The following is a 17,943-nucleotide window of genomic DNA, read 5'->3' as shown; positions in this document are numbered from 1 at the left end:
AACACAACTACAAGCCCAAGTGAGGGTGAAGACATCAGGATGCTGGGCTGTGCTTGCAGAAGGGAGAGCGGTCACACAAGCACCACCTTTGGCATAGACGCAGACAAAGGAATGGCTGGAATCTTGTGGTTTTGCTTGAGTCCTCAACGAATACAATGTGCTAGGGATAAGTACACTCCCTTTTACTACACAGACCAAACATGGACTGAAAAGCATGGAGGTTCTGGGAGCTCAACTGTACACTGAATGATAAATACATCTCCTCTAAGCTAAGATCTTCTTTTTTAATTGCCCGACTATGCATTAAGAACAGGACAAGCCAAACTGGAGAACTGACATGCACCAATGGATCAGCCATGCACAAGGTGGCTGCATTCAAACGTCAAAGAGAAACGTGACCCCCATCGCTCTGGTTCCTGGTGGAACACAACAGGGTTGGAAAAAAGAAACAAAAACCAAATGCACCACGTTCATGTTAAAACTGATGGGGAAGAAGGGGGAAATGGCGAGACTGTTCAACTAGTCAGCTATTCAAAATCCACTCCAAGGAAATCTGGTGGCACAGGCAGTGAGAATTAAGCTTTTAGCAAATTCTAGCTGGGTACCTTTCGGATAGCTTGAAATGTAGTTATCTTCAGGGAGAGGAGACACCAAGTAACAAGGAGATGAAGACAGAGATAGAAGAAACAAATTTAAATTTCCATGGGAGGGAGGGAATAACATTTCTTTTTAAAGTGCAATGGGACATGAAGGTTAGCGCTGGGTCAGCTGGTAGTTCTCTTCTGCACCTGTGTCATGCTCACTTGGCTGTCAGACTCCAGATGGACAAATCAATTTTCCTTCTGTCTCTCAGATGCATAAGACTCTTAATCTCCGGGGCATAGGTATGAGCCCCACATTGGGCAGAAGATTCCTGCATTACAGGGGGTTGGACTAGACGGCCCTTGTGGTCCTTTGCAACTCTACAATTCTATAAACTACTAGCAAGGGCCAAAAAGGAGGAGGTTGGATCTATTTCTGCAGATTGTGCAAAAAGGATGGAAAGGCCAATCCAATGACCAATGATCAAAAGAATTGATCTAGCAGTGTAAAATGCCAGTATTTTTTAAACAATTAAGCAGCAAAGGAAGACAGCAAAAATTCCTATAATTGTAATAATATCAGAAAAGTAGTCTTCAGTTTTCCTGCATACTTAGTTGTCACTAGTTTAACACTGCACACTGTTGGGTAGCCTTCCAGAGAGTTGGCATCATAGAGATGCCATTGCCTGTTCAGTCTTTGTACCCCCTCTCACATAATTAACTAGTTATGTGGGTTCCTCGAGCACTTCAGGCTGAACCTTGGGAAAGCCAAAAGCCCCCAGAAGCATGACCAGTAGTTTTGTAAAAATACATGTGTACATTTTGTTGCAACTGTCACAGATGCATATGAAAGAGTGCCCATGATGATCAGCTGCTCCGCCACCCACAGGCTCAGACTATTTCTGGAACTGAGGGATTTTTTTAAATCTTATAAAAGATGGGTGCATATCTACATATGTACATATGCAGTTAAAAATGTGCAATTTCTTTCAGAAGTGAAACTGAGTGGACTGGAAGTTGATTGTTATATCTGGACAAGCCAATTTCACAACTCCATCCATCTGTATTGGGGCGTAAGGAGCAGCAGCAGATGTAAATGAAAACTGAACAAGGCAGCTGCTCACGCTGGTCGGGCTTCCTCTTCCTAACTCTCCTTTCCTCCTTCATTCCATCTGAACAAATACCAAGTTACTGCTGCTGGATCAAGGAAACTGCCATAGTGGGAGGTGGGAGGGAGGGCGCAGAGTGGCTCTTATTACGCTAGAGAAGTAATTGTCTGTAAAACAGCCAAAGACAGTGAGCTTAAACTATGAATGAAAAAGATGGCAACAAAAAGGTGCTAAGAACAAGGCAGCACATCCAGCTTTGAATGTCATTTCTTCCAAAAGTGCTTGAAAGCAACCAAACCTAACCCACCCTGAAAAAGTAAAAAGGTTTTGTTACCGTCCAACGCTTCATCTCCATCTGAAATGAGCTCATCATCAGAGCAGATGTTAAGGATGTTAACCAGCATCTCTGTAACTGCAGGAAATAATGAGAAATGGGCAAGAGATTAGAGATTTTGTGTGCGCGCGTGTTTATGTGTGTATCTATATCTGCCACAGCATGTGAATGGGCTTGTTCACATATAATGATACATCATGGATTATTATGTGAACAAACCTTGTGCTTGTATGCTTCCTATTCCTCAAACACGCTCTGTTTCAATGCCTGCCAAAGTAGGATTGGAAACCAACTTCAAACTGTTATTTGCAATGCTGTCTTGGAGGGCAAACATACACTATTTGCTGGTTCAGATGCCGAAAGCAAACTACGCCTTGCGCTTAAAAAGTTCTGTTTTATCCCTGAACACCATTTTCTCTGGTTATGGTGCTTCTTAAACTCCTTCAAGCTATAACCTAAAGTCCCCAAACAATTTTCCCCATCAGAACTCCCAATTCCCAATTCATTATTGGAGAACAGTAGAACCAGAGACAGTGTACACAGCAAACAAAGCAATACAGTTTGGTGTTAGGTGTGAGCCATGCCAATATGACATTACGTGTATAAAAATGCAGGCTGGGGAGCACATAACACACATATATAAAATACTCAACTGAAATTAAATTTCAGTTACATAAAACCTAACAAATGTTAGAACAGCTACTTAATCCTTCTACTCCTTTCAGCTGAAACAAAGGTTATGCATGTACAACTACATCTAAACAGATTTATCTCCCATTATTTGCATTTTATAAACTGATTTTCAAATATTTTATTTATTATATCCCTCCCTCCCAAGGTAGCCAAGCAGTTGTTTTGTTGTTTTGTTATTGATTTTAATATTTACCATAAACTATTTATTACATTTTTGTTCAATCTTTGTTCCAAGGAGTTTGATGCAGCACATACCATGTGCCCTCCGTTTTAATAATAATAATAATAATAAATTTTATTTATACCCTGCCCTCCCCAGCCAAGACTGGGCTCAGGGCAGCTAACACCCGATATAAAACAACTGATTGAAATACAACTTAAAAAACAAGATTAAAATACAACATTAAAATATTAAAATGCAGCCTCCTTTCAGTGGAAACTGAAATAAAAAACTTTTGGGGGGGGGGATAAAAACGTCAATTCTTCACCAAGGCTATCCTCACAACAACCTGAGAGAGTACAACTGGTCTAAGATTACCCAGTCAGCTTCATGTCTGAATGGGTATTTAAGGATTTTTAAAGCTGAAAACAGTACATAAATGCTGTAAACACACAAGTACCCTGATTTTTGAACCTGAGACAATATATTTTGAAAATTTCCTATGACACAATAATGGCCACTAACATGCTTATTTTTTATTATATATATATTTTTTAAAAAAAGAAGGTTGAGTGCCTGAAGGCCAAATTTTGCAGAATTTTCTAAATTCTTTGTTTCAGGAGTGAGCAAGCTAGCAAAATCCACAAATATCTCTCCTTTATGGCAGCAACAGACCGCCCAAGGCTACATCCAGCCTAGTCAATCCTATTGCGTCAGGAGGATCTGTTTTCCTGCTCCTTTGATAATTGCTTTGCTTATCAATAATTTTATTGGGCAATCTCCTTCTTACCCTTTTCCCCTACGAAAGGCAAAGACCATGTGAAAACATCCATGAAGTTTGGAAGCCAGTAAGGGTGTGGAGAACAGTTGAACTGCCTGATGTTCATGACATTGTTTTCATATTTCAGCACAGCAGCTAGAAGAAAACAAGAGGGAGAAAGAGAAATTACAAGAGTGCTGATTTTATCTTTGTCCTCCAGGGTTACACAACTTAGGAAATGCAATTATACAGCTGTGTAAAGAAATCCCTATGAAAATCAGACACCCTCTATGAGAGAGGCAGTAAGGAATGTCAAAATATCCATCAGACATCAGGTGAAATTTACTGTTACAAGTGTTGTTTTTCTTCTGATAAAAGTTTTAAGAGTGAATTTCATATGTTGTTTTTAAATTTTGGAATGTGTATTAAATGTTGTTACCTATCCTGCAGTCTTCTGAAGAAGGATGGGGAGAAATCATATAAATAAAATTTATTTTACTATTAAGTTAACACTAGCCTATGCTTTAATGCCACGTGACTTTAAGGCCTCAGACTCCTACACTGTCGCTTCCCCTCCAGCACAGCTGCGGTCAATAGATTGGAAGCACTTCCTTCAGTAGTCAAGAAGTGCTGGCTTGTAATTTCATCTGAAGCAGGACAAGCTGTTTAGTCTGATCTCGATGTTTTCATTATGTTTTTTTGATATGTGCCCAGAGTGGCTGGGGAAAATAATAATAATTATTATTACTGTGGTTTGCTGAAACAAGCACAATTCAGACGACGGTCCACAAGTCTGCATTTCTTGGACAGGTTGGGGCTTCCACATGCTGTAGAACAGCACAGCCAGTCTTGAGGGTTGATAGAGGTTATACTCTAGGGGACCACAGTATGTTAAACTAACTGAAGTTATTGGATGACAAACCGCAGTTACCGGAGCTGAAAATGGAAGCAGGTGCTTCCTATCTCCTCCCCATGGCCACTGGAGGAGTGGGGAGCAGCCTCGTGCACTTTACACTAAACTATGGGTTAGTGTTAAATCCAAACTAGGTCAGTAACTACTTTAGAACAAACACTATTTCTAACATACAAGCTTCAGTGGAATTGCATTTAATTGATTCTGGTTCAGTCCTTCCAAGATTGTATTTATCACATTTACACCCACTCTTCTTCCAAAGAGCTGAGGGTTACATGAATTATTTCCTCATTGATAATAAGATAGCTAAGTAGGGGGGCCGCTGGGGGAGCCTTGGAAGATGGCCGACAATATCATCTACCCGGCTCGCACGAGGTAATTAGAGGCTGATTATGGGGAGTAAAATCAGTCTCCCTCTTCTTCCCAGGGGGTGGGATGATGCTGCCTCGCCCACGGTTGCCCATAAATCACCCCCGAGTTTGAGAAAAGCAGGGGGTGGGGGCACTGGGCGGATAGCTCTCATGTGGGCTTGGAGCTCCCGAATGCTGCTTTCAAGAGTGAAACTGGTTGCGTTGCTTAAAAGGAAAAAAAAATTGGAGAAGTAAACGCACATGCTTCGAGCGAGGTCAGGAGGGTATTATCTGCTAAATAATTCTACCACTGAGACGATGAATGATGGGACGGAAGGAACAGAAGACAGCATCAAAGAACTACAGACATTTCGGTATGTTGAACGGAACGGAAAGGGGGGAAAACTTTCTTCTTTTTTAATATGATTACCTAACAACGCTCCCCCTTAGAAGAACCGTCACAACAACTAATTGCAAGTGAGATGAAAAATAAACTGTGTGGGAAAGAAAAAAATATAAAAGGTTTTACTTCGTGAAAAGATCTGGAAAGAAGAGAGGCTTGCTTTGTGGCATAGTTACAAAAGTGATCCGCCATTGAGAGGCAGACCTCGTTGTAAGATTTGTAGTCTTAGGGAGGATGAGCCGCTGTTTTGGTGTCAGGTTTGGATCGTAAATTCGAAAGGGCGATCACCCTCCTGGAAAGACTGATTTATGATACAACGGGTCTGAGAAAATTAACGAGCGGACATTTAGACTGTATTTCATTGGAACTGAATAAGATGGCGACGGCTGCTCGAATGGGACTCGGACTATTGGATCTATGTGAGATGAATTACGGGAGAGCATTACAAAGTTCACACAGAAATATAAACAAGACTGTTTCTTTCAACTCACTTGTGGAGATAACTCAGAGGTGACTGAGAAGAAAAAGGGTAACGACAAGGAGATGAGAGGATGGGACTGTGAACATCAAAGCAGCAGAAAATATAAGATGATTGGACTCCTACCGATCTTGAAGCATGGGTACCCCCCACAAAAATTTATAATTTGGCAAAATACAGTGGTGCCCCGCAAGATGAATGCCTCGCAAGACAGAAAACCCGCTAGATGAAAGGGTTTTCCGTTTTTGAGCTGCTTCGCAAGACGATTTTCCCTATGGGCTTGCTTTGCAAGACGAAAACGTCTTGCGAGTGTTCCGATTCCCCCCCTTTTTCTAAGCCGCTAAGCCGCTAATAGCCTTTTAGCCGCTAATCCGCTAAGCCTTTAATAGCCGCTAAGCCTTTAATAGCCGCTAATAGCGCTAAGCCGCTAAGCCGCTAATAGGGTTGCTTCGCGGAACGGATTATTTTCATCTTGCGAGGCACCACTGTAATTGGATTTGGATTTTATGATTTGTATTGGTATGATTTGGAATAATTAGTATGATTTGATTGGTATGGTATATGGAAACTTAATAAAAATTACATGGGATGGGGGTAGGCCAAGGTTTTGAGAATGGTATAGGTGCAATATATTCTGAACAAAAGGCAAAGTTAATTGTAAATAATGTGGTTACGGAAGAATTTCAAATTGAAAAAGGGACACGACAGGGATGCCCAATATCCCCACTACTTTTTATATCAGTCCTGGAGGTTTTGTTAAATATGATTAGAAAGGACCAGTTGGTTAAAGGGGTGCAGGTCGGAGCCAAACAATATAAATTGAGGGCATTTGCAGATGATTTGGTACTTACGTTACAAGAGCCAGACACTAGTACGAAAAGGGTTTTAGAATTAATTCAAGCATTTGGTCATGTAGCAGGATTTAAGTTGAACAAACAAAAAACTAAAGTATTGGAGAAAAATCTAACAGTTAGTGAAAGGGAATGGTTCCAAAATGAAACTGGATTAACTGTGGCAAAAAAGGTGAAATACCTCGGGATTAATATGACATCTAAGAACGTGAATCTATTTAAAGATAATTATGAGAAATGCTGGACAGAGGTAAAAAAAGATCTAGAAATATGGTCAAATTTGAAGCTTTCCTTGTTAGGCCAAATTGCAGTTATCAAGATGAATGTTTTGCCTAGAATGTTATTTCTATTCCAAACATTGCAAATCATGGACAAAATGGACTGTTTCAAGAGGTGGCAAAAAGACATATCTAAATTTGTCTTGCCCTGCCGGACTTAAAATTGTATTATGAATCAGCAGCTTTTTGCTGGTTGAAAGATTGGCTACTTCTTGAGAACACAGACATTTTAGATTTGGAAGGTTTTAATAATGTTTTCGGATGGCATGCATATATATGGTATGACAAGGTAAAAGCTCATAAAGGCTTTAAGAATCACATTGTTAGGAAAGCATTATATAATGTCTGGATTAGATATAAAGACTTGTTGGAAAATAAAACCCCAAGGTGGTTGTCGCCAATGGAGGCTAAAGAGGTGAAAAAACTCAATATGGGATCTAAATGGCCAAAATACTGGGAAATGCTGGAACAAGAGGGGGATAAGGTGAGACTACAGAGTTATGAGAAATTGAAGTCTAAAGGACGAGATTGGCTCCATTATTATCAAATAATGGAGGTGTATAAACAGGACAGGAAAATTGGCTTCCAGGTGGAGAAATCAAAATTAGAAACAGAACTGTTAGAACCCAATACTAAGAATTTGTCAAGAATGTATAATTTGTTGCTGAAATGAACAAGATGAAACTGTTAAATCAGCTATGATTAAATGGGCTCAAGATATTGGTCACAATATTATGTTTACTGACTGGGAACAGTTGTGGACCACCGGTATAAAATTTACGGCATGTAATGCCTTAAGAGAGAATATTATGAAAATGATTTACAGGTGGTACATGACCCCAGTCAAGCTTGCAAAAATCTACCATCTGCCCGATAATAAATGTTGGAAATGTAATGAAACTGAAGGTACTTTTTACCACCTTTGGTGGACGTGCCCGAAGATTAAGGCTTTCTAGGAAATGATATATAATGAAATGAAAAAGGTACTTAAATGTACTTTTCCCAAGAAACCAGAGGCCTTTCTCTTGGGCATTGTCGGCCAATCGGTGCTAAAGAAAGACAGAACTTTTTTTATGTATGCCACAACAGCAGCAAGAATACTCATCGCAAAGTATTGGAAGACACAAGAACTACCCACTCTGGAAGAATGGCAGACGAAGGTGATAGACTTCATGGGACTGGCTGAAATGACCGGCAGAATCCGAGACCAAGGAAAAGAGGCGGTGGAAGAAGATTGGAAGAAATTTAAAATTTATCTTAAGAAATACTACAAAATTAATGAGTGCTAAAATGTCGAGGTTATAGGAAAAAAGGGATTACAGCTGTAAAAGATTTGTAATAGAGAAGAACAAGAGAAAATTACATGATTTTAAGAGGGATTTGCTGAATTAATTTTGGAAACAGGGATGCAGAAAGGGGAGGTATGGGGAAGTCGGTGAAGCAGGGTTAAGAAAAAAGTGTCTGAAATTATACGTGTGTGTCTATGTTTTTGTCTGTTTGTATTGTGTATTGTTTGTGTTTATATAAATGTTGAAAAACCAATAAAAAATTTATATAAAAAAAAGAAACTTAATAAAAATTATTTGGAAAAAAAAGATAGTAAGATAGCTAAGTAAGGTTGAGCCACACAGTAAACCTCTGAATGAGCAATGATTTGAATGCAGACACCGCTGCTCCAAATCCCAACCATCCCTCTCAGATGACACATCTTCTGTACCCCGCTTACATGGAATTGTTCCTGCAAATCTGTGGGGACCCAACATTTCTGGCAGAATGCCCAAGCACAAACCACATCCATTTTAAGAAACCAAGTATTAAGAAGCAAAAGATAAGGTAAGCAAGAGCTAGAGATTCTATTAAAAGTGGACACATCAAGACATCAGGAAAGAATTCATAATAACCTCACATTGGCATCTGGGCACAGTCAAAATCTTACCCTTGTTGTTATAGACATCTAGATAATTTGGTGCAGAAAAGATTGTGATTAGGGATGGAAAGCCTGTAGTCTGGCTCTTTCTGTACATTCGGTACCTGGAAAAGTGAGCAGAACATAGGCAGGCATTTGCAAATACATAAAGACAGCAAAGCTGCTGAACACAGCACCAGAATAGTGACTCTGAACTTACCCAGCATCCTGGGCTTCATGTGCTCGAATCACAGATAACAAATTATTATTTTGCAAAAATTCACAAATTGCAGGGTAACTGAAAAAGAAGTTTTAAAAAGCAATATTAACACATGCTGAAGGCAGTCATCATCACATTTGTTTTCTGTCTTTTTCCCAAGAGGGATGAGGATATACAAGTTAGGAATATTCCACTTTTGCCCCAAATTATTCTAATCACCTTGCAAAGATAGGTTAGGTTGAAAGAATTGAAGATAGGTTGACTTGCCCCATTGTGGCTCAATAGGGATTTGAACCTACATCTCCACAGTCCAACTCCAACTTTCTACACAACCTGAGGGAGGGTGAGGGCTACAACAAAACTTTTTAAAAAAATAATAATAATGCTGGAGATGCGAACTTAGTACATATGCTGATTAACTGCCCGATAAGATCATTTTGGTGCGAGGCGAGGATATTTATAGCAAGAGTAATAAAAATAAATTGTTATTTAGGGGAACTGAATTTAATTCTAAATTATATTCCAGAAACATAGGAGATTTCAAGGGTTCAAAAAAATATTAGAAGCAAAAAAACTTGTTTTGATGAAATGGAAGAGCCACAAAAAGATTCCATTGAGCACATGGATCGATAATATGGACATACGAACAAATTTCATGTCATCGCAAAATAAGAATGGATAAATATGAAGAAATCTGGAACAAATATTTAAGCGATAAGGCAGATAGTGGTGGGAAGTAGGGGAAGGAGAGAGAGGTGGGAAAATATTGATTAAAAAGGGGTAGTCATAGGTATATCAGTGTATTCAAATCTGAATTGTCAAATTGTGTTATTATTGTTGTTATGGTTTTTGTTGTATGTGTCTTTTGCGGTTGATGTTTGTATTGAAAAAATTAGGGCTACAACAAAACTTGACTATTGTTAGGGCTGCTAAGCACCTAGAAATCAAACTAACATTTATGGAAACTGGGAATTTGTGGTGACCCTGAGGCCATCCAAATAAACATTCAGAGGGACTTGTGAAGCAAATAACATTCAGATTCAAGATATATTGCTTTGCTAAATAAAACTTGCTTGGCAAGTTTTAAAGTTCTGATAAGTCCACACAAACTTGTTCTAGTATTTCTGAAATCCTTCAGGCACATCTTTGACTTTGTAAACAACTCAGAAAGCCACAAACGAATGGCTTTTCGGTTTTACCAGAGGGAAAATTCATAGGGAATTCAGTAGTAATACATGTTGTATTTTTAAGACAGCAACAATCACAAGACAGCAACAACCACAAGCCCTGGAACAGAGTGGTTTGAGCACAGCAACTGGGACTTCACACTACTACCTTTTCACTTAACCAAGGGTTGTGTTTGAAATGTTTCCTACCTGTAGAAATAGGAGCAACCTCGAACAGTGTTGTGGGTAAAATGTTCCAGTGTCTTCTCATTGCCATAATCCTCTGATGGATCAGACCACAGCAGGTCACACATTGGACCAAAGGCTGGAGGCTCCTTAAACCTGTCTAACTGAAAGGCACACACACAGAAAAGCCAAAAAAAAAGATAATTGATATAAACATACAGAATTAAGGGAACTCGTTATTAAGAGCATGCCAAAATAAGGTGCATGAGAAAAAAAACTCATCTGTGCTAGATAAACATAGTTTATGATGTCACATCTAAGAAACAAACATTGCCTATATGAGCGCTGATTTCTAAGTGTGGAAGACTTACGAATAGGGAATCCACTTCCCCCCTCAAGATATAAGAAAATTTTAATCATTCAATCTTTGTAAGGATTAGCAGTGTTTCTCAAACTTGGGCCTCCATCTGCTTCCAGACTACAACTCCCACCATCCCTGGCCACTGGTTCTGCTAGCTAGGGATGATGGGAGTTGTAGTCCAAAAACAGCTGGAGACTCAAGTTTGAGAAACCCTGGATTAAAGGCAACACACATTTCTTTTTCCAACTGCTTAATTTGTCTTTGAAGGAGAACAAAGAAGTTCCAATCCAATCCAAATCTTTATGATGTTCATAAACCAGCATACACAAAGAAGTTCAACCCTCAGAGGCCTAGCAAGGTCAGGTGGTACCAAGTGCAATTTTGTTTTTTGTCAAACCCCCTCCCCCATCGATGGCTCGGGGTAGGCTTGGGAGTCATGGCGAGTGTCATGCCGAATGTCACCCCCCTCAGCGATGACACCCTGGGTGGTCTGCCCCCCCATCTCCTCTGGCCTTGACCATGCTAATAAAAGGCGACATATATAATGCATAAATTAAAATGCACAAGCATCTGAGAAAGTCACGCTCATAGACACTGTCAAAGAAGTGGGGTTTGGGCATAACGAGGGCGGGAAGGCCGTGACTGTTAAAGTTTGTTCGTGTTTATTGTGATTATTTCCCACCCCCACCCCACCCCAAAATCAGTACATTGAATTAGTGTGTATGCTTTAGTTGAGATTCTGGCTACAATAGAGTGTTGGACTAAATGACCCTCGGGGTCTCTTCCAATTCTATAATTCTACGAAGACCACAATTTTATTTAATTCGTCCTGAAAATTAAACCACCTCCCTGACTGCTTCTCCGCCCCCGTGGAGCGGTTCAGGGCTTGGCACTTTGCTTTCCCGAGTCCCTGCAAGTCTCCTTCTGCTACCTTCAGGAATCTCCCCGTTATGTGACACCCTTCTTTGCTTTATACATAGAAGGGGGGACGGGGACGGGACATAAGGCAGACACCAGAAAATAACAGAACTGCATATATCTCACCAGGGCACGAAAAAGGGTGCATGGAGGAAAAATAACCAGAGAGTAAGCCTCAGCTTACCAGGAAGGAGGGCGAATGCCGCGAACGCACACAAGTTCCCTGTTGGCACCTTTCCTCTTTCGACCCAGTGGCGGAAAAAGCCGCTTGGGCACCTGGGGTGAGCCACCCACGTGGTGGGGCGGGGCACACCATGGGGCCTCCGGAGTCTGCCTGCCTCCTCCCACTCAGCCGCCCCTCAGCCGCCGTTGGGCAGAGCAGAGCCTACATGCGCCCAAGCACCACGTCTCTCCCAGGAGAGACGTGTGGCTCAGGCGTTCTGCAGGCCCCGCAGTGAGTGCCACCCAGCATTTTGTCACCCCCTCAGTGGTGACACCCAGGGTGGCTCGCCCCCACCGCCCCCCTTCCTCCACCACTGTCAACCCTACAGAACTTCAGCCTGGGATCAGAGAGAAGTGTACATGTCTTTATGCCTGGCAGCCCCTTCAACAAGTCTTAGGTAGCCTTAAAAGAAAAGGTGGTGGGGAAACATACCCTGGAGTGGAACCTTGTCAGCATGGGGACAGGTAAGCCTACAAGAAGACCCTAACTGGAACTACGATACCTGTGCTGTTTTATGGAGGGGAGGTGTGGAGGGAAAAGAAAGAGGCACCACTTACTTTCCTAATATCATCTAGACATGTGATTTCAGGAGACAGCCCTCCATGCACACACAGAAACTGCTGGTTCAAAAGGGCAGCAAGTGGAAGACAGTCAAATGTATCCATGCATGCATCATACACCCGCTCGGAGTACTTGATTCGACCTGCAGGAAACAGAAGCAAGAGAACTGCAATGACTTATGCAAACTATAAAAGATAAAAAATAAAAAATAAAAAGGCTCCCAGAAAACTGCCAGTCATGTGGACTTAAGAAATACAACTGCCTTGCCTCTTCCTCTCTCTAAGCCAGGACTTTTCCTCCTTTCCTGCTTCAGAGACTTTCCACACCAACATGTCTGCCAAGGAACTGCAGTACATCTCCTGTAGACTCCTTGTCCATTGCAGAAGATTACTGGACATGTTCTATGGTGTACATGTAGTTCACATAGAATTGTAGCCATCTATGCTAGGCTTCACCATAGAGTTGCTATATTTCAAACAGTGAATATCTATACAGAAAACTGTATGTCCTGGAAATTCTGGACTCCGAACTGGGAGTGAACAACAGAACGTACTCTCTAGCACGGGTACCAACTTGAATAGAATATTTGGGGGGGCAGGTAAGCCCCACATAATCAATCAATCAATCAATCAATCAATCAATCAATGATACAGCACACACACACCATATGAATGGCAATGCCCATCAACTTGGGGGGGTGTCTGGCCCCCTCAAACATTTTATTGGGTGGGCAAAGGGATCTTGACCCCTAAGTGTTAGCTCCTATGCTCTCTAGTCCTGCTTCTGCACATTGCAGGAGAAGATGGGACAAGCCATCTTCCAGGAAAACTTGCTTACCTGGACTGATTCTCCCACTGAGGAGAATCTGATGAGCTTCCAAGAAACAATTTCAAAACCACTGTCCTGAGCAAGGCTTTCCTGTAGAAAGCAACTATACATGGCAAGACTCTGGAAGTAGTTAGGGTTTCCTAGGCCTGCTCTAAGTTAGATATGTATTATACATTTTATATTATCTTTATACAACTGATTAGGTGAATTAGTATCTTTAAAATTTGTCATGAAAAGCAGCCCTTGCAAAGACTGCAAATTTATTTAAAACATTTAGACAAAGAGACTTCCCAAGTGACTTACTAAAGTCAATCCAGACACCAGTTATTCAACTTACAGCTCTTATAAGACAAATCAATATATTGGTAGGGTTGCCATACATCTGGAAATTCCTGAACACATCTGGAATACTGCAGTCAAAAGCAGTGTCCATGTGGAAATCACAAAAAGGTCCGGGAAAGTCCAGACGTGTGGCAACCCACGTTGGCAGTGCCGTTTTTGGAGATTAAAGATAGCTCAAAAGCTTCTCTCTTTTTTTGCGAATTTGCCAAAAAAGCTCAACAACTTTTTTGTCTCGATTTTCACTGTTTGAAATATATATTGGTATCATAAATAGTGTTAAAAGTGTTGTTTACTCTCTTCTGTAGATTATAAGACCCAGAAAGGCAACTAAAGCCAAGGGCAGCTTTCAAATCAAAGAAAGATTTCTTCCCATAAAGTACCTGGCTAATCAGCATAATGTATATATTAAAGTTTGTATATACCGTATTTTTCGCTCTATAACACACACCCGACCATAACACGCACGTAGTTTTTAGAGGAGGAAAATCCGTAGGCATGCCACCTGTAGGCATTCCCTCCATAACATGCACAGACATTTCCCCTTACTTTCTAGGAGGAAAAAAGTGAGTGTTATGGTGCAAAAAATACGGTACTCTAGAAGCATAATGATGACTGACAATACAAATCCAGATACCTGGGCTTGTATCTTTTGGTTATGGCATCATCCTTTTAGCAAATGCACTACTTCTTGAAAATTAAGCTTCTGAAGGATTAAAATAAGAATATGGACTATCTTTACAATTACTTCCAAAACATGAGGCTCTCTTGCACATATGGCCACTGTACTTCCAGCTTTTCCTGGAATAAGGCAAACTGTACATGGACTGGGTAAAAGCTAAAAGCAAACATGCACCTCAGATGTGGCATGGTATTAGGAGAGAGAAGGAAGAACAAACAAGTACAAGAAATATGAACAAGAAGTTCTACACAACAGCTGTTGATCTGTCTGCCAGTTGCCCCTTCCTGTTTCCTTTTACAGGAGCTGATGGAAGCCTGGAGCCAAAAGGAGCAGGGAAGTTCAAACAGGGGAACTTGTATTCCAAGGCAGAAAGGGCAAATGTGATAAGGAGGTACAAGGCAAGTAATGGATGACAGAGAAAAAGGATATACTGTTGTGGGAGGATGAGGGCCTTAAATGTAGAGTCTCAGAGTTTGAAGTTGATACGGACAGTCAGAGAACCAGCACAACATATTTAATGAGAAGAGGAACTGTAATGAAGGGAGAAAAACTAACTTTTAGCACTGACATTCTGAAACTGAGAAGCAAAGTGACCAGTCTCCCCTTTGCACCATCACCATTCAGTCTATAAAAAACTAACAAAGGTCTGCCCATTTAACTTCACACACACTTACATGAGGTGATTGGGTTTCACTCAATCTGTGTTAAAAAGGGAAAGCCCTCAATTTCCATCCAACTCTGATTCCAGCTGCACAATTTGGAACTGAAAGCTCTTGGCTATAATTACAGCATGTTGGATCCCTAAATTGATGGGAGTGGGAGGGACAACTTGCATGGAGTCAGACTGCTGGGGAGACAGTGCCATAGGAACAGTGCTCACAGCCTCTCTGCTCTGTGGAATTTAAAACTCCCCTTCCATGCATATTGAAGGAGAGGAGGGCAAGGACATACTGGATGCTTTCACACCAACATCCATAGCTTTTCCTAACCAGATGCACAGCCTACCCCAGTCATCCCATACTTACATTCTTGTTTAAAGGTGAAGTATTCTGTGAGGTGCCTGCACTCGTGGTTCCCTCGGAGCAGGAAAAGTGTTTTGGGGTGGTTTATCTTTAAACTCCATAAATACAGCACACACTACAAGAGAGTGATCGAAGGCAGCATATTAGAAAATTCATTTGCAGAGAATTGCACTTTGGAACTTTCTGGAAATAAGCCCAAGGAGCTGGATTTCCAGAAAGGAAGAAAGCTCGATTCCACAAGGTCCTGCTGCAAAGAGCTCACAGTGGAAACATAGAAAGCTGCCTTATACTGGTCAGACATTTTGTCCATCTAGCCAGGTAGACTTACCTGTGTCTCAGAGATAGGTCCTTCATATCACTGGCTACCTGATCCTTCTAACTGGAGACACCAGGGACTGAAACAAGGACCTTCAATATCCAACTGCATGGCCAACTTTTTTGGCAAGTGTGCCAACATGAGATCATAAAATCACAGTATTGTAGAGTTGGAAAGGACCACGAGGGTCATCTAGCCCAACCTCCTGCAATGCACAAATATTTTGCCCAGTGTGGGGCTTGAAACCCTGACCCTGAGATTGAGAGTCTAATGTTCTGCCAACTAAGCTATAACAGTGTCCTCCTAAGTCAGCTTTGCCTCTAGCTCCAGCCCATGCAGATTTGCCCCCATCTCCAATATCCTGGGGTGGCCTGTCCACTGAGCCACCAAGTTGGCACACCAGTGCAGCACAGGAATGGCAAGCAGGACTGTACATCTAACTGTGCCAAAGCCAAGTCCAGCGATCCTCCTCCCCAGGTAGGCCACAAACTCTTGCTGCCTCTGCTAACTTGTGGCATCCATGCTTCAGGGAGGACATCCAACACATACTTTTAAAAACAAACAAAGGATGCTCTTGTTGTTGTTTAGTCGTTTAGTCGTGTCCGACTCTTTGTGACCCCATGGACCAGAGCACGCCAGGCACTTCTGTCTTCCACTGCCTCCTGCAGTTTGGTCAGACTCATGCTGGTAGCTTCAAAGACACTATCCAACCATCTCGTCCTCTGTCGTCCCCTTCTCCTTGTGCCCTCCATCTTTCCCAACATCAGGGTCTTTTCCAGGGAGTCTTCTCTTCTCATGAGGTGGCCAAAGTATTGGAGCCTCAGCTTCACGATCTGTCCTTCCAGTGAGCACTCAGGGCTGATTTCCTTCAGAATGGAGAGGTTTGATCTTCTTGCCCCATGGGACTCTCAAGAGTCTCCTCCAGCACCATAATTCAAAAGCATCAATTCTTCGGCGATCAGCCTTCTTTATGGTCCAACTCTCACTTCCATACATCACCACTGGAAAAACCATAGCTTTTACTATACGGACCTTTGTTGGCAAGGTGATGTCTCTACTTTTTAAGATGCTGTCTAGGTTTGTCATTGCTTTCCTCCCAAAAAGCAGGCGCCTCTTAATTTCGTGGCTGCTGTCACCATCTGCAGTGATCATGGAGCCCAAGAAAGTAAAATATCTCACTGCCTCCATTTCTTCCCCTTCTATTTGCCAGGAGGTGATGGGACCAGTGGCCATGATCTTCGTTTTTTTGATGTTGAGCTTCAGACCATATTTTGCGCTCTCCTCTTTCACCCTCAATAAAAGGTTCGTTAATTCCTCCTCACTTTCTGCCATCAAGGTTGTGTCATCTGCATATCTGAGGTTGTTGATATTTCTTCCGGCAATCTTAATTCCGGCTTGGGATTCATCCAGCCCAGCCTTTCGCATGATGAATTCTGCATATAAGTTAAATAAGCAGGGAGACAATATACAGCCTTGTCGTACTCCTTTCCCAATTTTGAACCAATCCGTTGTTCCATATCCAGTTCTAACTGTAGCTTCTTTTCCCACATAGAGATTTATCAGGAGACAGATGAGGTGATCAGGCACTCCCATTTCTTTAAGAACTTGCCATAGTTTGCTGTGGTCGACACAATCCAAGGCTTTTGCATAGTCAATGAAGCAGAAGTAGATGTCTTTCTGGAACTCTCTAGCTTTCTCCATAATCCAGCGCATGTTTGCAATTTGGTCTCTGGTTCCTCTGCCTCTTCTAAATCCAGCTTGCACTTCTGGGAGTTCTCGGTCCGCATACTGCTTGAGCCTGCCTTGTAGAATTTTAAGCATAACCTTGTTAGTGTGTGAAATGAGTGAAATTGTGCAGTAGTTGGAGCATTCTTTGGCACTGCCCTTCTTTGGGATTGGGATGTAGACTGATCTTCTCCAATCCTCTGGCCACTGCTGAGTTTTCCAAACTTGCTGGCATATTGAGTGTAGCACCTTAACAGCAGCATCTTTTAAAATTTTAAATAGTTCAGCTGGAATACCATCACTTCCACTGGCCTTGTTATTTGCAGTGCTTTCTAAGGCCCATTTGACTTCACTCTCCAGGATGTCTGGCTCAAGGTCAGCAACCACACTACCTGGGGTGTACGAGACAGCCATATCTTTCTGGTATAATTCCTCTGTGTATTCTTGCCACCTCTTCTTGATGTCTTCTGCTTCTGTTAGGTCCTTACCACTTTTGTCCTTTATTATGGTAATCTTTGAACGAAATGTTTCTTTAATATCTCCAATTTTCTTGATCAGATCTTTGGTTCTTCCCATTCTG

General features: G+C 41.6%; 1 protein-coding gene across 4 annotated transcripts in view; it reads right to left on the bottom strand.

Annotated features, from left to right (window-relative positions):
• The window catches only part of PPP3CC (protein phosphatase 3 catalytic subunit gamma), a 77,265-nt gene that overhangs the window by 11,468 nt on the left and 47,854 nt on the right, over positions 1-17,943 (bottom strand). For 2 of the 4 annotated variants that reach the window (XM_083480552.1, XM_083480554.1), the window contains exons 4-11: positions 15,326-15,437; positions 12,448-12,593; positions 10,413-10,552; positions 9,037-9,114; positions 8,847-8,941; positions 3,668-3,793; positions 2,025-2,102; positions 606-632 (exon numbers count right to left, since the gene is read on the bottom strand). In XM_083480552.1, the coding sequence (XP_083336678.1) occupies positions 606-632; positions 2,025-2,102; positions 3,668-3,793; positions 8,847-8,941; positions 9,037-9,114; positions 10,413-10,552; positions 12,448-12,593; positions 15,326-15,437 (802 nt within the window). The remainder of the gene's footprint in view (positions 1-605; positions 633-2,024; positions 2,103-3,667; positions 3,794-8,846; positions 8,942-9,036; positions 9,115-10,412; positions 10,553-12,447; positions 12,594-15,325; positions 15,438-17,943) is intronic. The other 2 variants (XM_083480553.1, XM_083480555.1) reach the window with 1 other exon arrangement.

Source organism: Podarcis liolepis (genome assembly GCF_965112155.1).
Source record: "Podarcis liolepis genome assembly, chromosome: 16".
In the NCBI taxonomy this organism is placed as follows: Eukaryota; Metazoa; Chordata; class Lepidosauria; order Squamata; family Lacertidae; genus Podarcis; species Podarcis liolepis.
Note: the sequence above shows the minus strand (reverse complement) of the source record. Positions and strands in the feature narration are given on the sequence as shown.